Raw genomic sequence first — 22,810 nt, forward strand, 5'->3', positions numbered from 1 at the left:
TCTGTATTATATTTCTTGTTTTTTTGGAGTAATACCAAAACGAACATTTCCTGGAACTTCTCGGAAGGGAGCAATGCCTTTTAGGCATGACCCTTGGGCCCTGGTTCGTATGTGGGTCAAAAATACTTCGGTAGACTGCACCGGACTTGGGGGTTGTCCGCCGGGGCAGGGGCAGCCTCTTGGGTGGGCCCAGGTGGTTCACCAGGTTGTCCAGGTGCCCAATTGCGATTTAGGCATGGTGTTAAGGACCAAGGGGGAAGAGATTGGCTGGCAGGGCTTGGCTTGCTGTCTCCGCCTTGGTTAAAGTTGGCACTACGATTGACGGTATGGTACGACACAGCGAGTGGTTACTGGTAACTTTGGTACCTAGAGACGGTACGAGATACAGTTTGGATATGGGTAACGTTTGGAGATGCAACTTTCTTCTATTTTCGAGTGGTGCTTGATGAAGGAGTTGGGGGAAGGGGGGGGTATTTTCTTGTCACCAGGCCAAGGGAGGGGGCGGAGAGAGCGTAGGAGGCGTAAGATGTTACTCCCTGTTCTGTTCCGCTGCATGCAGCCACCCCAGCTGTATAGGGCCCAGCCACGGCAGAAAAACATCCGCATAACCTGTTTAATTTACCTGAAAGTTACGTACTCGGGAAATACCTGGGAATACCTGTGAATAATACCTCCGTGCCTGAGCCCATTATTGGCTGATTCTGTCAATCCCTTACTTGGTATTAATGTTCTGTCTGGTTGTTCTTGTGTATGTCAGTTTTGTTGCAGATGTTTCTTTTTTTTCACTTCCCGCGTCCTCTCTCTTCTCCTCCTCCTCCTTTCGCCTTCGCTGCGACCACCAACTTTTATTTTATTTTATGTTTCTTGACCACACTCTCTTTTTGTCTTCCTTTCGGTTTTGTCTCTCTCCCTCTCTCTCTGTTTACCTTTCTCACTCGTTCAACGGGTAACCAGGAGGGTCGTGAGAGCCAAGCAGCCCTGACACATTCTAATACCGGAGTGCCACGCTTGGCAGATCATTTTGCCTGTGCCGCCTCCTGTCGTTGCTGTTGCTGCTGCGACCGTACCTTCCTCGTCTGAGGCCTGCACTATTGGCTGCGTAACCACAACTTCACTCGTTTCACAACAAATAATAATATCGAAAGGGGATACAAACGTCTTCTTCTTTCGTCTTCTTGTTTATCCTTCTTCCTCCTCCTCCTCCTCCTCCTCCCTCCCCCAATTCCCGTATCTTGTTGCTGCATTCTTTGCATCATCAATCGCTTGTTAGGTCCCACCCCCTGGAACCGTTGTCCCTTTTACCTGGCGTGTTGACCACCCACCCCTTCCTCCTCACATCACTCTCTCGAATCGGTTTCGACCGTCAACTCTCTCTTATCCGGTTTCCAATTACGAGCTACACCTCTCTCCTATATAGCCCGTCGAAGGAAGAAGAGAAATAAAAGCAGGAAATCCTCGCGGTCTCATCTTTGTGTTGCGTTGCGTTGCTCTTGCTGTTTGCTTTGCTTCGCTGGCTTTGTTTACTTTCGTTTGACAATCGATTTGCGAGTACACCACGACCGTTAACTACCAGGAATATCTTTCTTTTGCTTTTTCTGTCGACGGATTTTCCTTGCTTTTTGACATCAGAGTTAATGGGTATGATAATATTATAACGTAAGCTTTCTTCTTGCTTGGGAGGGATTCGATTAGCTGATTGCGTGGTTGGAAATTCAAATTGGCTGACCAAGTTGCATCTATTGCCGCCCTACAGTCGAGAAATTTGAATTGTCCGTTTAACCATGTCGGCCCACCCGCAAGGTGGCCGGAATGGGTATGATGATGGCTATGGCCATAATCCCCAGGCGGACGCCTACTACCAAGACGGATATTACGACCAGAATGACTATTCCCAGCACGATGGGTACTATGACAACAGAGGGTAGTGAGTCTTGCCTCCACAACATATCTGGATACAAAGGACTAACATATACCCTTTTCCTCTTTTATTCTTTTCCCTTATAGTAATGGGGACAACTCATACCAGCCGCAGGATGGCTACTATGACAATAACCACCAGGGTTACGAGGACGAATACTACAATGATCAGTACTACGATCAAGGGGCTGCAGGCTATCAATATGGCCCACAGCAGGGACGTCGCAGGGGTCATGATTCTGAAGAAGATTCAGAAACTTTCAGTGATTTCACTATGAGATCAGAGACTGCTCGTGCTGCGGATATGGACTACTATGGCCGTGGTGACGAGCGGTACAACAGCTACAACGACAGTCAGATGGGTGGGCGTGGATACCGTCCTCCCTCTTCTCAGATCTCCTATAGTGTAAATAGATCTTCTGGTGCTTCCACCCCTGTCTATGGGTATGATTACGGCAACGCCCTTCCTGCAGGCCAACGATCACGAGAGCCATATCCCGCTTGGACTTCCGATTCTCAAATTCCACTCTCCAAGGAGGAGATCGAAGACATCTTCTTGGATTTGGTTAACAAATTCGGGTTCCAACGTGATAGCATGCGAAACATGTATGACCATTTTATGACTTTGCTTGATTCTCGCGCTTCTCGCATGACTCCCAACCAGGCTCTTTTGTCACTCCATGCAGATTATATCGGTGGTGACAATGCAAACTACCGTCGTTGGTATTTTGCCGCTCATCTGGATTTGGATGATGCGGTAGGATTCGCCAACATGAACCTGGGCAAGGCCAGTCGTAAAACCCGAAAAGCCCGCAAGGCCGCCAAAAAAGCTGCTGGTGGCGGGCCTCAGAACGAAGAACAGACTCTCGCTGATCTAGAAGGGGACAACAGTCTGGAAGCTGCAGAATACCGCTGGAAAACACGGATGAACCGCATGTCACAGCACGAGCGTGCCCGTCAGATCGCTTTGTATTTGCTTTGCTGGGGTGAAGCCAATCAAGTCCGGTTCATGCCTGAAGCCCTCTGCTTTATCTTCAAGTGCGCCGATGACTTCTACCACTCCCCTGAATGTCAGAATCGCGTTGAACCTGTCGAAGAATTCACCTACCTCAATGAAATTATCACCCCTCTGTATCAGTACTGTCGTGACCAGGGATATGAAATTTTCGATGGCAAATACGTACGGCGGGAACGTGATCATAACAAAATCATTGGCTACGATGATATTAACCAGCTTTTCTGGTACCCAGAAGGAATCGAACGGATTGTGATGAACGACAAATCTCGTATCGTGGATATTCCCCCCGCTGAACGATACCAGAAACTCAAAGATGTCAACTGGAAAAAGGTTTTTTTCAAAACTTACAAGGAAACTCGCTCATGGTTCCATATGATGGTTAACTTTAATCGTGTTTGGGTTATCCACGTTGGTGCTTTCTGGTTCTACACCGCCTTCAATTCCCCGACTCTGTATACAAGGAACTACAAACAGAGGGAAAACACTCAACCCACGGCTGCTGCGAGATGGACTGCTTCTGGACTTGGTGGTGCTGTTGCTACCTTTATCATGATCTTCGCAACAATATGCGAATGGGCCTACGTTCCTCGAGCTTGGACTGGTGCGCAGCATTTGACAAAACGCCTCATCTTCCTTATCGGCATTTTCATTATCAACGTCGGTCCTGCTGTGTATGTCTTTGGGGTAAACCAGGATAACAAAATCGCCCACATACTCGGTATTGTGTCGTTCTTCTTCAACTTATTGACATTTTTCATGTTCTCCATTATGCCGCTTGGTGGACTCTTTGGTAGTTATCTTACCAAAAATTCTCGCAAATATGTCGCCAGCCAAACTTTCACTGCTAGCTATCCTAGGCTTCATGGAAATGACATGTGGATGTCATACGGCTTGTGGGTTTGTGTCTTTGGGGCTAAGCTTGCTGAGTCTTACTTCTTCCTCACACTCTCCTTCCGTGATCCGATCCGAATCTTGTCGCAAATGAGGATCAGCAAGTGCGCTGGCGATGCTCTCTTTGGGGCCTCGCGAGATGTTCTTTGCAAACAACAGCCTAAGATTCTGCTTGGTCTTATGTTTTTCACCGACCTGAGTTTGTTCTTCCTTGATACGTACATGTGGTACATTATTCTGAATGCCATCTTCTCTGTTGCTCGCTCGTTCTATCTCGGTGTATCTATCTGGACGCCCTGGAGGAATATTTTCTCTCGCCTACCCAAGCGTATCTACTCTAAAGTTCTTGCTACGACCGACATGGAAATCAAGTATAAACCCAAGGTCCTCATATCTCAGGTTTGGAACGCAATTGTTATTTCGATGTATCGGGAACACCTGCTGGCTATCGATCATGTCCAGAAACTGCTCTACCACCAGGTCCCCTCAGAACAGGAAGGCAAACGGACACTGCGGGCCCCTACGTTCTTTGTCTCACAAGAAGACCATTCCTTCAAGACCGAATTTTTCCCAACTCAGAGCGAAGCCGAACGTCGTATCTCCTTTTTTGCCCAATCGCTATCCACTCCGATCCCCGAACCAGTGCCAGTGGACAATATGCCGACATTTACCGTCCTCATTCCTCACTACAGCGAAAAGATTCTCCTATCTCTGCGTGAGATCATTCGCGAGGATGAGCCTTACTCCCGTGTTACGCTGCTTGAGTACCTCAAACAACTCCACCCACACGAATGGGACTGCTTTGTCAAGGATACGAAGATTTTGGCAGATGAAACATCTCAATTTAACGGAGAGGAGAAGAATGAAAAGGACGCTGCGAAAAGCAAGATTGATGATCTGCCTTTCTACTGCATTGGTTTCAAATCTGCGGCTCCCGAATATACTCTTCGCACTCGTATATGGGCTTCACTTCGTTCGCAAACCCTGTACCGTACCATTTCTGGTTTTATGAACTACAGCCGTGCCATCAAGCTTCTGTATCGTGTAGAAAATCCTGAAGTTGTTCAAATGTTCGGTGCAAACTCAGAAAAGCTCGAACGGGAACTGGAACGGATGGCTCGTCGCAAGTTTAGGATTGTGGTTTCTATGCAAAGGTATGCGAAATTCAACAAGGAGGAACGTGAGAACACCGAGTTCTTGCTCAGAGCTTACCCAGATCTTCAAATTTCATACCTGGATGAAGAGCCACCTGCCAACGAGGGTGAGGAGCCGAGACTGTATTCTGCCCTGATCGACGGTCATTCTGAGATAATGGAAAATGGATTGCGACGACCCAAGTTCAGAGTCCAGCTCTCTGGTAATCCAATTCTTGGAGATGGGAAATCTGACAACCAGAACCATGCGATTATTTTCTACCGCGGCGAATATATCCAGCTCATCGATGCTAACCAGGACAACTATTTAGAGGAATGCCTCAAGATTCGCAGTGTTTTAGCCGAGTTCGAAGAGATGAATACTGACAATGTTTCACCATACGTTCCTGGACTCCCGCCGTCGAAAACCAACCCCGTGGCCATTCTTGGCGCTCGTGAATACATATTTTCGGAAAATATTGGCATGCTTGGTGACGTTGCTGCAGGCAAGGAACAGACTTTCGGTACTCTCTTTGCCCGTACCTTGGCTCAAATAGGTGGCAAGCTTCACTATGGTCATCCTGATTTCCTCAATGGTGTTTTCATGACTACTCGCGGTGGTGTTTCCAAGGCACAAAAGGGTTTGCATCTTAACGAGGATATCTACGCTGGAATGAATGCGCTTCTTCGTGGTGGTCGCATCAAACACTGCGAATACTATCAATGCGGGAAAGGTCGTGATCTTGGCTTTGGCTCCGTGCTCAACTTTACCACTAAAATTGGTACTGGTATGGGAGAACAGATGTTGTCTCGAGAGTATTACTACCTGGGCACCCAATTGCCGCTCGATCGCTTCTTGTCCTTCTACTACGCACATCCGGGTTTCCATATCAACAATTTGTTCATTATGCTTTCGGTCCAGATGTTCATGATTTGCTTGATTAATCTCGGCGCTTTGAAGCATGAAACTATTCCTTGTATTGTTAAGAAGGGAGTTCCCATCACCGATCCTATTTTGCCAACGGGTTGCGCGGACACAATACCCATCCAAGAGTGGGTTCAGCGCTGTACTGCTTCGATCTGTATCGTCTTCTTGCTCTCCTTCCTGCCGCTTGTTGTTCAGGAACTTACCGAGCGCGGATCCTGGCGTGCCATCACCCGTCTTGCGAAACACTTTGGATCCCTGTCTCCTTTTTTCGAAGTGTTCGTTTGCCAAATATATGCGAACTCGTTGCATAACAATCTGTCATTTGGGGGTGCAAGATATATCGGCACTGGACGTGGGTTTGCTACTGCTCGTATTCCATTTGGTGTTCTTTACTCCCGCTTCGCTGGTCCATCGATTTACTTTGGTTCCCGATTGCTGATGATGCTGCTCTTCGGAACTCTAACTGTCTGGACTGGATGGTTGCTTTACTTCTGGGCTTCTCTGCTTGCTCTTTGCATCTCGCCATTCTTGTTCAACCCTCATCAGTTTGCCTGGAATGATTTCTTCATCGACTACCGCGACTACCTCCGCTGGCTTTCTCGGGGCAACTCCCGATCCCACGCGTCTTCCTGGATTGCCTTTTGCCGACTCTCTCGTACTCGGATCACGGGTTATAAGCGGAAAGTCCTTGGCTCGCCGTCTGAGAAGTTATCTGGTGATGCCCCGCGGGCACAATTCACGAATATCTTTTTTAGTGAGATTGTTGGGCCCCTTGTCCTCGTTGTCGTTACTTTGATTCCATATCTGTTCATCAATGCGCAGACTGGAGTTAAGGAAGATGAAGCAAAGCCAACCAACTCTATAATTCGACTTGCAATTATTGCCTTCGCTCCCATAGCTGTCAACGCAGGCTTACTTGCAGTTCTCTTCGCGATGGCTTGCTGTATGGGTCCTGTATTGAGCATGTGCTGCAAGAAATTCGGCTCTGTACTCGCTGCTATTGCCCATGGTGTTGCTGTCGTGATGCTTATGGCCTTCTTTGAAGTCATGTTCTTCCTTGAAGGATGGGTGTTTGCTAAAGCACTTCTCGGGATGATTGCGGTTACTGCCATCCAGCGATTTATCTACAAGTTAATCATTTCGCTTGCTTTGACTAGAGAGTTCAGACAGGATACGTCGAACATTGCGTGGTGGACAGGCAAATGGTATAGCATGGGTTGGCATTCGATGTCTCAGCCCGGTCGAGAGTTTCTGTGCAAGATTACGGAATTGGGCATGTTTTCTGCGGATTTCATTTTGGGACATGTGCTTTTGTTTTTCATGTTGCCGCCGCTCTGTATCCCGTATGTGGATAAGGGACATTCCGTTATGCTGTTTTGGTTGAGGCCTAGGTATGTTCTCCTTCCCACTCCCCTCTTCTTCTCCCGCTTGGAACCAAACCTTTAACTGATCATATTAAACAACAACAGCCGTCAAATCCGCCCACCAATCTACTCCATGAAACAATCCAAATTGAGGAAGAGAAGAGTCATCCGCTTCGCGATCCTCTACTTTGTTATGCTCGTCATCTTCCTTGCGCTTATCGTTGGGCCCATCGTTGCGAGCCGCTTCCTCTCACCATTGCCATCTATCCCGATGAACCTGCTCCAGCCCACTGGATTGAATAATAATGATACTACTTCTGAGTTGACGGGGTTGGCATTACGGGGTGTCACTGATGCAACGAAGACCGGTAATGCGAGGTTGTGAGGTTGTTTTAGTTTGGGGGAAGACTATTAGAGAGTGGGGGATAGGTGGGTTGATAGAGGGGTGGGTTTCGAGAAAGACGAATGTTTGAAATTGTTAGGGGTGATTGCATTTTTGAGGCGTTCTTCTTTTACTTTTCTTTCTCTACTAACTCTTTTTTTTCTTTTTTCCTTCGTTATATTACACACAACTCTCAAAGATCCTTGAGAAACTGCCGAATCGAATCGAATGTATTGTACAAACTGATAACAGAGAGAACGATTGCTCCTATACACACTCGGGGTTTTCTGAATTCGCATGTAGGGGGTTCTAGTTTCTTTTTAATATTTCTTTTCGTTTTTCTATGGGTGGCTGACTTCACTTTTGCTTGACTTGACTTTGATCAAGAGGGACATTTTATAATGTGTTTTCTTTTACTTTTCCTTCTCTTTTTTTCTTCTCTAATTTCATTTCTCCTTTTCTTTCTTTCTTGCTTTCTTTTCACATAGCTCTCTATTAATGATGATACACATTTCCACTTTTCTCATTTGAGGGTTTTAAAAGGCATCATCTTAATATTTGCACTAAATATCAATTCTGTTGTAGATGTAGTTAGAGAAACTTTTCGATTAAAATAAGCTTCTTGTTATTTCCATTTTATTACAAGGAATATCTCTCTTCAATTTTCATCTCTGTTAGAGTGAGGCATTTCACTGAGATGGCAGCTCCGAAACATTTAAATCACGTGAATTTTCCTTACAAATTTTGGTTGGGACTGACTCTACCTGGCAAAAAAGGCTCCATCGCCAGCAGTCGATACTGGAACAAAGAAACAGGAGGAGCAACTCCAAATCAACAACTTCCAGCAACATACAACAAACCTTCGTCACCACAGACCTATTTATACTCTCAATACCCCCCTTACCAGGCCGAATCAATCAATTAAACCTCACTTCGCATCTCTCACCTACAGTGCCTCCTCTCTTCGCCTCTTCCCTCCCTTTATCTGTTTTAATACTTGTTGCCTAATTCCATCATCGCATGCCCGCCGCTTTACCCCCCCTCAGAAACCCCCTCTTCTCCCCTCCCTGAATTATTTCACGAACGATAAAAATAATAACATGACATGATGGATCTGCACGAAACTCAGCGCCTCTTCCTCGAGAACCTCCACGAACTCAGCAACCAATTCCAACGCGTGCCGGGCTCCGCTATCTTCCTCCGCTATGTCAAGTCGTCGTATCAGAATGACCCCGTCCGCTCTGCTGTCGAGTTATTCCTGTTTCTCTTCGCTGTGAGGTACCTGCTTGCACCTAAGTATTCGACTAAGCCGAATTTCGTGCCCTTATCGGAGGAGGTGAGTGGTGGTTCCTTTTAGAGCTCTTCTCTGCGTCTTTTTTTTTTTTTTTTTTTTTTTTGGGCCCTGGCGGGTGGCCGGATTTGTGTGGAGTTGGATGGAGAGAGATGGAGAAATAGTGAAGATGGGGAATTTTATGGGATGTTCAAATTGAGAGATGAACTTTTGCTAACTGGAGCTGAATTGATGAATCTGTAGGAAATCGACGATTTGGTTGAGGACTGGACGCCCGAGCCGCTTGTTCCCCCCCCTTCACTTCTGGATGAGTCTGAGGTTGAGAAGCGCGTTGTGCTTACTGGGTATGTTATATTTCCTCTGTTCGCAATTGAAGTTAAAACGTAAACTTGGGTGAGACCCTTTTGAAATCCAGTTCTACTAACGTCGTTTCGATTTCAAAACAAACAGTGCAACAGGTGCCAAATCCAAACTCACAAACGGCCGTACCGTGACTAATCTCGCATGTGCCAATTTCTACAACTTCGTAGCCAATGAGACCCTGAAGGAGAAAGCCATACAAACACTCCGCACCTACGGCGTTGGCCCCTGCGGACCTCCCGGGTTCTACGGAACTCAGGATGTCCACATGCGTACGGAAGCGGATATAGCCGCCTCGCTGGGTGTGCCAGCTTGTATTGTCTACTCGCAAGCATTTTCCACGATATCCAGTGTTATCCCATCCTTCTCCAAGCGCGGGGATATCATTGTTGCGGATAAAGGGGTAAATTATGCGATTCGGAAGGGTATTCAGATTTCACGTAGCGTAGTTCGCTGGTATGAACATAATGACATGCAGGATTTAGAGCGGGTATTGAGCAAAATTACGAAGGAGCAGGCGAAAAAGCCACTGACTAGACGGTTTATTATTACTGAAGCAATTTTTGAGAATCGGGGGGATATGGTGGACTTGCCAGCAATTGTTCGTCTTTATTTCTTTCCTTTCTCTCTATTAGTTTTTTCCGTACCATCAACGCCAGAACAAACAACTAATCGCTTAACAGATCGAACTAAAACTGCGCTACAAATTCCGTCTAATCCTCGATGAAACCTCCTCCTTTGGCGTCCTTGGACGTACCGGCCGCGGAATCACAGAACATCAAAACGTCGACGCTACCGAAGTCGACATGATCGTCGGGTCTCTAGCCGGACCTTTTATTGCTGGTGGTGGCTTCTGTGCTGGCTCAGAAGAGATTGTTCACCATCAGCGCATCTCTGCCAGCGCCTATTGTTTCTCCGCTGCACTGCCCGCCCTGCTGGCTACGACGGCCAGTGAATCATTGGCTATGTTGCAGAATAATCCGGACCTTATCTCTCAGCTGCGGGAGAATATCAAAGTGATGTGGTCGCAGGTGGATCAGCGAAGTGAACATGTATACTGCTCGTCGGTGCCAGAGAATCCGGTTATGTTCCTCGTGTTGAAGCCCAGTGTTGTAGCGGCCAGGAGTCTTTCCATTGAGGAACAGGAGGCGGTGTTGCAGGATGTTGTTGATGAGGTATGTTCTCACTCTCTTTGTGCATTGTGTCAAATTTAGGTTTTATTTTGTTTTGTTTATTGTTTATTATTAATTATTAATTATTTATTATTTCTCTATTTATTATTTATTTATATTTTTGGTGTGTTGTGCTTTAATTGTGAGGTCTCCTCTAACCAATATTTGCACTCAGGCCCTAGCCAACGGCGTCCTCATTACACGCCTGAAGTCTGTTGAGGACGACGTGGTTCCCAAACAAATAGCATCTCCAGCACCTCCAGCCCTAAAAGTGTGTTTGACAACGGGCTTATCGCGGAAGGAGGTCGAGAAAGCGGGCACCATAATCCGGCATGCCATTACGAAGGTTCTAAGACAAAGACGATGAAATGCCGTTGCTGCGTTCTCTCGTAGTGGGCTTTATTTTTTATTTTTTTTATTTGAAGACGGGTGTTTGATGGGGATCTTGGGGCTTTTGGATTCTTCCTTTACTTTTTAATTAATTTTCTTCTTCTTCTTCTTCTTCTTCTTCCATTCTCTTGTGTATATTTGGTTTTGTCTTCACTCTTTCTATTTTGTATTCAAAAAGGAAGAGAGAGGGGTGCGCTTTTTTGATTGCATTCAGTGCTGTTATTGTTATTTAATAATGTAATATTAACCTACCATCTTCTCCTTCCAACTTTCTCTACGTTGCCTGCTACTTTCCATTACGCCGCTGTGGGGTTGTGACTTGGTACAAAAGCTGCTTCATCCCTGTTTTTGCTGATCAGCTTAACTTATCTTCGCTACTTTTTGGGCCTTCCCCCTTCCTCGAGATTCTGTGATATTCATGCGCAAAACCCCGTGTGTTTAACTTCTTACACTGATTCTTTACACCCACTTTGCTACCTGTAGGGTGAGGCAACCTCAGCGGCCAGTCAGTCGCTAGCACACTCCAAGTCTATCTTGGTTCCGCCCGTTTTTCTTCCAAGATTTCGTTTCATCTCATCTGAGGCCGGTGTCGGGCGACACTGGTGAGTGAGTGAGTTGGCACCATAACGGAAACATAGGACGATAGCCATTGGTTTTCACCTAAGGAATAGCCTTAATTTATATGGATGAGTATGTCCAATCAGGTGCTTGGGAGTGCCAGGGCTGCCAACCACTGAAACAGGGAAATGGGGTATTCAAGAGGGAGGGGATTTGTGTTCCTATTAGGTTGAGTGCTTGGTGCAGAGTATGTCGCACCAGATTTGGATCGGGTTAGTTATCTCTAGTACCTGCGTATGGGCGCATGCATCGAGAAGGATGAGTTGTTATCGGTTAATTATATATGCGCAGTTGGTGGGCGGATTGGGCTGTTTGGTTGGAAATGGACATGTCTTTGCTTAATGTGTATGTACCTGATTTACAATGGGATTTTCTTGTTTGCTGGAGTGTCATTATAATTATTTAAAATTTAATGAGAGCGTTGGGAAGCGGATAGTTGAATGAGCATGTGTGCACATTGTTATGGTCACGTGCCGGTGGAGGAGGGACGGACGGCCAAAGCGATCTTGACTCAGATCTGATTAATCGGACTAACTAATTAACTATAACTAGCGGAACCCAGCGAACAGGCGAGATCCATCCATCCAAACCAACAACAACAGCTACAACAACATCCACTGTTGTTCCCATCACAGACTGGACACATCTGTGGGCCTCCTCCTCCCTAGTCTTGATCCCCATAATCGCCCCTTCATGTGCTCCAACTCACACTGCACAGGCTCACTTCTTTTGTTATCTGGATTAATCCTTGCTTCCTATCCCCTCCACTATCTGATAAGCTCCCGAAACAACGATGGCTGAACGCAAAACCTCTCATCAACGTCAAAGAAACGAAAATACCCCAACTGCATCAGCGGCTGGCTGGACATGACGGTCGACCCGTTATCCACTTGTGTTGACTCCAGACTTTTAACTTACAAGTGATGTCCCGATGGGAAAAATAGAGAGAGAAACAGCCTGCTGCATTGCCGTTTCAAGACCCGATTAATTTTCGAACTGCCATATCATCGTAAACTCAATCCAGATCACTTTGTAATTGATGCATGAAATCGATTTCTTCTGCAAAGCAATGTGCCGATGTGCTATCCAATCATATTTCAAGTTGGTGTGGATGAACGAACATCTCTTACCCTCAGCGCAGGACTGGATCGGGCTCTTGGTAATGCTCTACAGTTTTCTGGTTCTCCGGGCGTGATACATGTGGGCTCTCTGGGGGCCCTACTCCATCAAAAATTGTGAAAATCAGGGCACAGGAAACATACAGGAAGCGGTAACTAAGGGACCTAGAAAAGCCAAAAGGCCAAGCCACGTTTGAGGTATTTTCAACCCCGTCAAGTGGATCAGATAATGCGCTGGGCTCCTCCTCGCTGGTCTAGCTCCAGGCTAATTCTGATACAGTGGTTTTCGAACGCCATGTGTTGCGGAGAGAGAAACGGACTGCTTGCCGCTATGCTCCAGCGAGCCGCATGGTTAGCCCGCGGACCAAGAGTGCTAGAAATGGTTATGGTTGGTTGGCTGGCTGACTGACCGGACGAGTCATGTTTGCCGCTGGGCATTTGGACAGTATATCTACAGCATATCGAGAAAAGAAAAGCGGGAAACGGAGACGGCGATGCTCATTCGACTCTTCAACAACAATAATAATTCTGACAACCGAAGACAGAAGACAACATTCCGGCGTTGACAGATGCAGTTCCAAGTCTACCGGATGAGCCCATCAAATTAACCAAGGAAAAAGAAAAGAAAAAATGATGCAATCATAACTGAATCCAGATTGTCCAAATTTAAACGAGGCATTTCTATATCTTTTCTAATTCTACTAATCTTTTCTGCTTTATCTTGCTGACACGTACCTATGCTTTTAATTTCTCGTCTGTATGCTTTCTTTGGTTCCCATAGGCTACTGCTACTCTTTTCCTTCAAACACACGGCCCACGACCTTGCCGCCGGGGGTTAGCCTTCTCATGCTTGGTCCAATTTTAAGTTTAATTATCTAAGTTTTGATTTTTATTTTATGGAGTATATTTATGCCTGCTCTATATTATTGAAAAAATGTTAAAAAGATAACCAATTTCCTATCCTAGTCGGTTTTGTTTCTGCTCCTTGTTCATACCTGATCTCTCTGTTTAGTACGCTGTCATCGCCGGTCCTTATATTTCAATTCATTCATTCCTTTGTTGGTGAGAGACAGTTCTGAAAGTGTCAGGACTTCCCACTGCTCTTCTGGTGTAACTGTTCGTTGCTCACCTGTCTAGTCAAGGACCCAACGTCTCCTACTCACTCTTTTTATTTCTTCGTGCCATTCTCGTTTGGCTGTTGGTAATTCCCTTTTGTGTGAACCCAACTTATTCCACACTCATTTCTTTTTTGACAGCTACTATCATTCTTCCTGTTGACTCGTCCCGTTGTGGACCTGCCTAATAACTTGTTGCTCAGCTGGTTCTTGAGATAACTGAAGTCAATTATATCTTTATAGCTGCTTCTCTCCTTTGGAAAGACTTTTTGACTTCACATTTTGTCACAGCGACAAATTTCTTTTTACATCTATATACATGTTCTGCCTGCCTGAAATATCTTGATACAATCTCCTCTTCTGTATCCCTGTTAAAAGCCATCTTCTTTCTGTATTTGGCTGTGACATTGTCAACCCCTTTAACATCACTCAACACACCTCTTGTGCGCGCAGCACCGCAACAGAATAAAGCCGTCCTTATACCGCCGGTGTTTCCGAGTCTTCCCGCAGTTGTTTCGTACTGCAGGGTGAGATACTGGGATTGTTTTGGACCCTTTATATCCTATTATAGAGGCTAAGCCTATGGCAGACAGGTAGCTCCTGGTTTACGTACCTGCGTCACTCCTTGGGCAGTTGGCTTTGAGAATATACTATACGAACCCGAGTGCTCAGACTTAACACTTTTTGGTGAGAACTCTTCTTTCTCTTCCGGAATACCCCATTTTTAGCTTATAGTGGTGCCCGGATTTCTCTTCTCATTTGAGACGGCTTTTCGGTTTTACGTCTCGTGCATGAGCCTGCCGGTTCAAACTGCGGGATGGGAAATGCGAAACCGATTCTATTCTTTTATATTTGCCTGCTTGCTTCCGCCGAAGAGATTGGCCCGTTCTTCACTAACAAAGACCTTGCAGCATCCTTCTCTACGATATCAAGAAAATTACTATCCATTGACTGAATATTTCGCACAAAAGTGCTTTACAAAAATGAAGACTGGTATCTTCACTATTGCTACGCTCTCTTTGCTGGGCGCGACGTCTGCCCGCCCGCAACGTAAGTTCTCTTGATTGCAGTTCCCCTTGCCATTGTCAATCGTTTGTATGCTATTGGAAGCTCATATCGTTCGGGGTAGCACACCGAGTTCAAAATGAAAGGCGTGCGGCGCCGACGAACTATGCTACCGTCAACGTGCCTAAGGTTCTCGTCTGGGTGGACCGGGATGGGAAACCATTCAGTACCCAAACCATAACTATGGTATCAACCACATACGGAGTTCCACAGGAGACAGCCCAATCGAGTCTTAATTCAGCCCTCGATTTCAACGAGAAAAGCCAACTTCCTGACCCAGATTCAGACCCCTCGGTACCGTATCTTGCTGCTGTTGATTTGAAAGATGAGGAACCATGCGCTGCCAATGCAAATGATTCTCCTAGCGTGTACTCAGCTTCTAAAAATTCACCACAACCACAGCCATCAAAGGCCACTGCTAACAAAATACCCTCGTCGTCGCAAGATACCTACAAAACGGCACAGCCACCCTCAAATCACCCTCTCAAAAACGGCCTGGGGATGTGTTACTCCCCTTATCGAGGTGACGGCGGGTGTAAATCTGAGGAAGAAGTCGACCAGGACATCTCTAAAATGAGTAGTTATAACGTTATCCGCTTCTATGGGGTCGACTGCGAGCAAGTCCCCAAAATCATGTCTGCCGCCAAGAAACACAACAAGAAAGTCTTTGCTGGTGTCTTCGACATCAACAATCTCGACAAAGATTTGGAAACGCTCATTGATGGCGCCAAGTCCTCTTGGTCATCAATCGTCACTGTTTCTATCGGCAACGAACTCGTTAACGGTGGCAAGGCCTCTGTGGCCTCTGTTGTCCAGGCTGTCGACAAGGCCCGCTCGACCCTGCGCCAGGCAGGCTATACGGGTCCCGTTGTCACCGTCGACACTTTCGTAGCGCTCATCAACAACCCAGAACTCTGCTGGGTGTCCGATTACTGTGCTGCTAACTGCCATGCCTTCTTCGATCCTAATACTGACGCATCTGCTGCGGGAGAGTTTGTTAAGAATCAAGCAAAGCTTGTTTCAATTGCAGCTGGAGGGAATAAGAAGACCATTATTACCGAATCGGGCTGGCCTAAGGCCGGAAAGGCAAATGGGAAGGCCGTCCCGTCCAGTGAGAACCAGCGGAAGGCGGTCCAAAGTTTGGTGAATGCTTTTGGGAATGATGATGAGACGGGTTTGATTTTGTTTTCCGCCTTCGATGATCCTTGGAAGAAGGATAATGAGTATTCGTTTGGGACGGAAAAGTTCTGGGGAATTCTGTGATGAAGTTTTTAGCATGATCTCTCTCTGTGGTATTTTTTATTTATTTTTAACATAGCTATTGTTTTTTCCCGCTTCTTTTACATCGGATGTTTAGTCATACTGGTTTGGATCCCCTGTGATTATTTTATATGTCTTTGTCTTTTTTTCATGCTATGTGTGGGGACACGATAAATGATGGATCGTGAGAGAGACCAACACTATGCTATAGTTACAGCAGCACAATGGGGTTCCTGTCCATGTTTATGTGGGATATACTGATATTTAACCAAGTAGAACAAGTGAACGTCATTTGCCGAACACCTAGGTAGAACCATGGGCTATATATAATTCTTTTTTTGTAATTTCCCCACAATATAAATTGTTCTATTCACATGATTTTAATGTGACCTTTCAACCACTGGTGGTTTTATGCCTCGGCATGGTTGGCTCTCAGGTTAGGTTCCATCGCTTCTTTATTTAACCTTTTATGTGTCTATCGCAAAAGCTAACTGACTCCCAGCCCGTATCTCGAGGTTCTTCCCCGTGTGATGATTCCTGGCGGGTGGTAGATTCTTCGCATCAAGAACTGCCAATACAGAGGCTGAGTTCATCTATCTGTTACTCAATTGAGCTTCCTGCTGGCTTCTCTACTAACATAGCGGCAGCAGCAGCAGCAGCAGCAACGGAACTTCATGGGCTCAACCTTGGAACGTTGTGATAGACTCGTTTACGTTAGTCGGTACGACAAGCCTGCGGAGATGAGGAACTGATTTCCCACCCCCAAAAACATCCATGAATCGATCCATGGACTTCACATTCGGACTACCCGAATACTGTGAACCTTTTCGCCGGAGAAACTTGTATTACCCGCTATCTTCCAAGGTTTCTTGCCGTTTCCTGAATGTTCAAGGCGACAGTTCTAGGCAGAAAGTCTACCTAAATAATTATGAAGTGAAGGCAAGAAATTGTCTGTCTAAGATATTGTTTCCATTAAATTCCTTATCTCCCTGAGTTTGGTTTGTTGCACAGTATCCTGGAAAGCTTGCTAGATTAAAGGGTTGATCTTTTCAGTATTAGTTAAGGATGTGGCCCTCGTCGATCAGTTTAAACATCAATAACTCTCTCTCCGACTGAATCAAGAGAAGTAACTTCAGCCGCCTAACATGCCTGCCGGCTTACATGTTCTCCAACATTTCCACCTTGCAAGATTAGTTCTGCCGATGTTTAACATGAAAGGGGCTTTTATACACAGGAGGAAACCTTCTTGTTGTCTGTCGTCTTTTATTATAACATCCCATCCATCTCTCTCACAGGGAAACAGGAAAAGGTTCTGCAACCCAGATAACTACGTATATCATGGCCTCGTTGCTACTGGATCTGACAACTACGAAATGGCCACTCGCAGAAAACTTCTTTCAGAGCCTGAGTGTCTTGCAGAAAGCATATTGGATGAATACGGTTGGTATTGTGGTCTTCTCGATCTACTGCTGGTTTTCAGCCATGAGATACCCAGGTTTGAAAGGGCGATTCAGTCTCACAACTCGTCTGGCATATTTTACGGATTGCGAGGGCCTGTTCAGGGATGCTTATGAGACTGTGAGTATTGTATAACTATAGTTTATTTCATGCATATTGCTCCTCTCCAATTTAACCTCCCTTTTTTTATTATATATTCAAAAAGGTACCAGAATAGATATAATATCCAATATTCAATAACTAATGTATCTCATAATTTGTGAAATAAAGCACCTGAAAAAGGGACAGCCGTGCCTCATTCCAGGCATCGGAATGCGTGCTGAAGTTATATTGCCTATGAGCACCTTAGCATTGGCTGGTAACTCAACCAGATAATGTCCTCAGCATACGAGGGGTATTCCGTGAGATAGATCAGATTGACTGGGCTGGCGACAGCTATGACAGCCGTAAATGAGTCAAGGATTCATGGCTGATTTCGCCCCCCTGACACGTAACATAAATCGCAAATCTTGACACTATCTGGGGCCTTTGGGTGATGAAATGAGGGCTGCAGTAGAGAGACGGATTCCAAACAGGAATGAGTGGACTGAAACTCCCCCTCTCTGGGAGACGATGAAGCTCATTTTTGCGCAGGGCTCTAGCCAGCTTAGTTGTTGGGAACGCGTTGTGTATGTCTTTTTTTGTTCCTTCTTGTTACCGGAATATTTGAAAGGACATCAATGATTCCATTTGGAAATATCACCACTCATCACTTAGTGTGATCCGATGAAGAATTTCACACGACAGCTCTTCTCCGGGAAGAGATAGAAGCTGTGCTTCCTAGGGAATGTTATACCATCCCATCATTACCTGCTGACACTGCTGGCACGGCGCATGTGGAATCTCAAGATATGAAAAAAGTTGTAAAGACAGATGGCTGGTCAAAAGCTGCACTCTCTAATCTAATAAATCTCCCGTTGTCCCAATTGAAAATGGGAATAGTCGAAGCGCGTCAACCGCTAGCGTCTCCCTCCCAAAGGGATCAATGGTCTCCATTCTCTCCCTCCCTGCCTGCTACGATACCGGCGTCTTCGAGGACCCGCATACATTCAATCCGTGGCGATTTGTGAAACGGAGACAGGCACAGAACCAGGGCCAAGGACATGGCGATTCTGCAGATAACAAACAAGATGGTAGCAACGGCTCTGCTTAAAGTATAGTTACGTACAACAGCATCATTGTCGTTCAACATCGCAATCCTTCGCTGCAACATCTGCCACCAATCTCTCTTTCAGTCACGCCGTCACGCATTAACTAATCTAGTCCATATGAATTTGCAAAATCGAGACAGCTCAGCAAACTACAGCAATAGAAAGTGTAATATTAATAATAATCATCCATATGTACAGAGAACAGGAGCAAAACAGCCTTGTCCGTTTACTCCTGGTGACACGTTGAGAGAGAGAAAGGAGGCTTCAGTAAAACCACAGCACGACGAATGAGCGAGGAAATCATCCCATGTATTGCATGCAGCCAAAATCCATACAAACAATGTAAAAGGAAACACAGCCCAAAACTCCTTTATCCACCCTCACTCATTTTCATCTCAGCCATCCCATCCTCTAACCCATGAGTACGCTCCGTATCCATGTTATTTTGATTACAGGCAGTCGTGGCTCCAAGCAAGGAGACCACCACAGCCCCCTGATGTTCGCAGCAAATGCTGCTATTTTTATTATGACCATTATTAATATTATTAATATTAGAAGCGATTGCAATTCCACTAGCAGCGGATTCTTCAGACGTTTTACCATCAAATGTTTGCTGCGTCTTTTTGCCTCGCCATCGACGTGTCTTTGGTGGTTCAGGCTTTTGCGGAGTGGTCTGATCGTTCAAGGTCGCTCCTGGTGTGCTTGCCGGGGAGGACCTGGGTTGCTTCGGAGGTGGCGACTGCGAGCGGTGACTACGTGAGTGGCCGTGTGGATGGTGGAGTGGTGGTGGAGGGGGTTGGCGGCGGCGATGATGAATGGAAAGGTTATCTACCTGGCAAAGTGGAGGGACAGAATGGGAGGATCTGCGGGGTGGCGGAACGGCGGGGGGAGTAGAGCTGGGAGAATGATGCCGCACCGGCGGCTTGGGGACGGTCATTGTTGGAACGGTGCACTCAGGTGTGGCAGTTTGGGTTGGCGATAGATCCGTAAATGTACATGTAGAATCTGTAGGTGTGGTTGCGGGTGGCGCAGATCCGGATGCCTTGCGGTCGGGTGCTGGTCTCTTCTCATCCATGGGAATCTGTCCTGAACTACAGAAATCTCCACTCCCAGCACTTCGTCCTGTAGACTCGTCTTCTTCCCGCTGTCCACAACGTCCGCGCCAGCGTCTAGCTTTAGGGGGTTCTGGTTTCTGTTTCGGGGGTGGAGGCGCAGGCGGACGTTGTAAGGCGTCCTTTCGGCTGGGAACTTTGACACCGGGTTTTTCTTTATAGGCAGCAACCTCTACAACACTGGCTGACGAGGAACGAGCTGTCTCTAAGTTCATGCCTACGTTTTCCGGTCGCTTATGATAAACATTGGATATTATTTGAGAGGAACGACGCTTGATTAGTACATGAGGAGAGTTTGGCTCTGGAGAAGCGGAAGGAGTTGTATTAGGTGTGCTTCTTTCATCCACGCTTCCCCCCATGCTAGGGTCAGTAGTATCTTGCGGCTGACGTTGTCTCGATTCGTCGGGATCGTTAAGCCATTCCACCTGCCCACATCGCAACACCAATCGCTTTGTCGTCTCGTCAACGTCATCAAAATGGAGGATCCTCTCAGTTTCCTCCGAATCAGTAGAGAATTGGCCCCTGACTAGAATCCCTAAAAGTTTTTTCAGCTCCTCTCGCTTATAATGTGGCGGATATCTGAGTTGGGTGTGAGCCAACAACGGATAGAGAACGCGAAGGTATGTATGACGAAGTGCAGCAGCTTCTTCCGGAAGGTCTAAAAGGTTACGAATTAAGATATCAACTAGGACTCGAAGGTCATTCGTGTAGAAATATTCATAAGTGGGTGGGGTGGTAAAAAGAAGGTAAAGGAGCTTCAGTGTCAGTAACTGAAGGGAAGTTTCGCCTATGTACAAGTTAAACTTTTACAATTGATTTGGGTATGAAAACAAAGGGCTCTGTTATACATACTTTCGCGATTAAGAAGGAGAATAATATTTTCTCCAAAAGTTTTATAGGCGGAACCGCACGTAGAGAGGATTTTGATAACTTTATTAGTGAGTGGGACAGACGATGATCGTTCAGGTAAAGGGTCATGCGCTGAGACCATAAACTGCTCATTGAGAACCAACTACAAAGAGGAGTTGTCAGTACTCTAATTAGCCTCATAAAAGTTGATCTGGGGAAATAAGCCTACTAGCACTCTAATCACGGAATAGTGGTAGGGATCGTGGGCATCGTCCGAGAGCTTTTCGATAATTTCATATAAGTGCTTTATAAAATCGTCATCCACAAGTACTATTTCAAAAATCAGACACACTGCAACTTAATAAGCTATCCCCGTATAACGAGGATGGAAGAGAGAGAGGCAGGAAATATCCAGAAGCGCTCCAGAGGCCGCCACCTTAAGGAGGTCATCTGGAGAGCAGCCCTGGTTCCATTCCAGCGTTGAGTCAAAGCAGCACGTAGTGACCCGCTCACCTAGATCCTCGATTTTAATCCTCTGAATCCTGCACATTTCATAAATCAAGTTCATTAACAGCTGGTGTAGTCCAGCTCCACCGTCACCGTCAAGCAACTCCGAAGACTGTATGAGCTCTAGCAAACGCACAAACGCGCCCTCCATATTCATCATTTCGAACGTATGCTCATTCTGCCGACCGTCAAAGAGAAGAAAAGAGGCGGTCACGTAAAGAACGTCAGGCGCATCATCCTAAAATTCAAAGGCAATAAATATCCCATTAGTCACATCGATGCCTATCTCGGGAAGGGAGAATGAAGGTTTTAAAGAGACGTATATCCATCCTGTACCTGAAGTACACAATATACCATCTGCCTTCGGATATAGTCCGCATTGGCAATGAAGAGCTCCGAGGCAATGAGCCTCTCTGAACACTGGGAGATTTTATCTTCGGAGTAAAATAGAGTATCTGCTCGAGCGAACGTTAGAACGTATTAAACCGCGAATCTAGCATTCATCGTAAAAATATGAGAGCAATTCTTCCACCAATCCCACCCATCCGTCCTCGTAGGAAATATACCGCACAAGCCCATTCATACACACCTACCTTTATGCTGAGTTGTCAACTGCAAATAAGCCCGGAGTACATTATCAATCTCAGCGTGCGAGTCGCATGGCATATGGAAAATTGCTTCGAATCCTACATTGTATAGAAACGAAAGTTTTCACAAGTTAGCTTAACTTTAGAACAGTTAAAAATATGTGACCCTGCAACTCAATCCCCCGGTCAGACAGGTGCTCCAAACAAAGGAAGCCGAGACAATGAAGATTCAACTAGCCACCAGCAAGGAACTACAATAACCAGGGCATATATATCCGATTGCGGCCCGGGGGGTACCTGACAATACCCCTCACCGTGTCCCGCATGTCATGTCACAAAAGCACAAAAGCAGAAGACAAGTAGCTTGCGCTGAAACTCACCGTCCCAAAACAGCTTCTCATCCTCCGAGGTGTTGTATGACGTTTCGAGTTCCATCCTTAGGCCCTGTCATTGCTCCCTGATTCCTTATCCATATAACATATATACAGTTTCCTCCGTGTATAATATTGATGATTGTCTTTCTTGCACAACCCCTCTCACTCAAGACGTGTTCATGTTCGTTTGCTTGCACAGAGGTGGACTGGATTAAAATGTGGAGAAAAGCATATATATCTTTTGAAGAAAGCAGTGACGAAAACAAAAACGAATAAATGTGTAAGGGAAAGGAGTGACTGAATATGTGGGTTGTTGGGAGGTTGATTTTCGGAGGAGTTTGAAGGTTCTCGGGGCGAGGAGGAGAAGAAGCAGGGCGGGAAAGGAAGGTCAACGAAGGTTTTTGGTTGATAAAGGGAAAACTCCGTGACGGTACTGATACCATTTGTACGGTACTGATGTTGCTTAACCACAGCCACAATGCGACCCAAATACACGGAGAGGTGGTATGGACTCGTATTTGGTTTCGGTGATACCATACTGCAGCAAGGCAGATTGAGGCAGGAAAAGACAACAAAAGACGCTGTGGTGTAAGTTATCGACAATGACAGAGCTGGGAATAGCTGCGAACCTAGTGGGTATCTACACGTGTAAATTGTTGGACAAGAATCCTTGGGATAATTACAAACATACATGGCTATCTGTTAAGAAGA

At 46.0% G+C, this 22,810-nt stretch overlaps 5 protein-coding genes across 5 annotated transcripts; 4 read left to right on the forward strand and 1 right to left on the reverse strand.

The window, feature by feature from the left end:
• Nucleotides 1–1,781: 1,781 nt before the first annotated feature.
• Nucleotides 1,782–7,636, forward strand: PAAG_05071 (1,3-beta-glucan synthase component GLS1; the record flags this gene model as incomplete). Its single annotated transcript, XM_002792889.1, has 3 exons — nt 1,782–1,924; nt 2,005–7,278; nt 7,357–7,636. 3 exons carry the CDS (start codon nt 1,782–1,784, stop codon nt 7,634–7,636), a joined length of 5,697 nt encoding a protein of 1,898 aa, XP_002792935.1.
• Nucleotides 7,637–8,738: 1,102 nt separating this feature from the next.
• Nucleotides 8,739–10,823, forward strand: PAAG_05072 (serine palmitoyltransferase; the record flags this gene model as incomplete). Its single annotated transcript, XM_002792890.2, has 5 exons — nt 8,739–8,969; nt 9,168–9,268; nt 9,375–9,885; nt 9,968–10,459; nt 10,632–10,823. 5 exons carry the CDS (start codon nt 8,739–8,741, stop codon nt 10,821–10,823), a joined length of 1,527 nt encoding a protein of 508 aa, XP_002792936.1.
• Nucleotides 10,824–14,680: 3,857 nt separating this feature from the next.
• Nucleotides 14,681–16,025, forward strand: PAAG_05074 (mannoprotein MP65; the record flags this gene model as incomplete). Its single annotated transcript, XM_002792892.1, has 2 exons — nt 14,681–14,747; nt 14,827–16,025. 2 exons carry the CDS (start codon nt 14,681–14,683, stop codon nt 16,023–16,025), a joined length of 1,266 nt encoding a protein of 421 aa, XP_002792938.1.
• Nucleotides 16,026–17,360: 1,335 nt separating this feature from the next.
• Nucleotides 17,361–17,934, forward strand: PAAG_05075 (hypothetical protein; the record flags this gene model as incomplete). The annotated part of the gene is made up of 2 exons (XM_002792893.2): nt 17,361–17,600; nt 17,830–17,934. 2 exons carry the CDS (start codon nt 17,361–17,363, stop codon nt 17,932–17,934), a joined length of 345 nt encoding a protein of 114 aa, XP_002792939.2.
• A 1,106-nt stretch (nt 17,935–19,040) lies between these two features.
• On the reverse strand, nt 19,041–22,160 carry PAAG_05076 (hypothetical protein; the record flags this gene model as incomplete). Its single annotated transcript, XM_015845462.1, has 7 exons — nt 19,041–20,569; nt 20,635–20,794; nt 20,861–20,961; nt 21,145–21,376; nt 21,475–21,596; nt 21,732–21,824; nt 22,106–22,160. 7 exons carry the CDS (start codon nt 22,158–22,160, stop codon nt 19,041–19,043), a joined length of 2,292 nt encoding a protein of 763 aa, XP_015699688.1.
• Nucleotides 22,161–22,810: the final 650 nt, after the last annotated feature.

This window comes from Paracoccidioides lutzii (assembly GCF_000150705.2).
Source record: "Paracoccidioides lutzii Pb01 unplaced genomic scaffold supercont2.13, whole genome shotgun sequence".
NCBI lineage: Eukaryota > Fungi > Ascomycota > Eurotiomycetes > Onygenales > Ajellomycetaceae > Paracoccidioides > Paracoccidioides lutzii.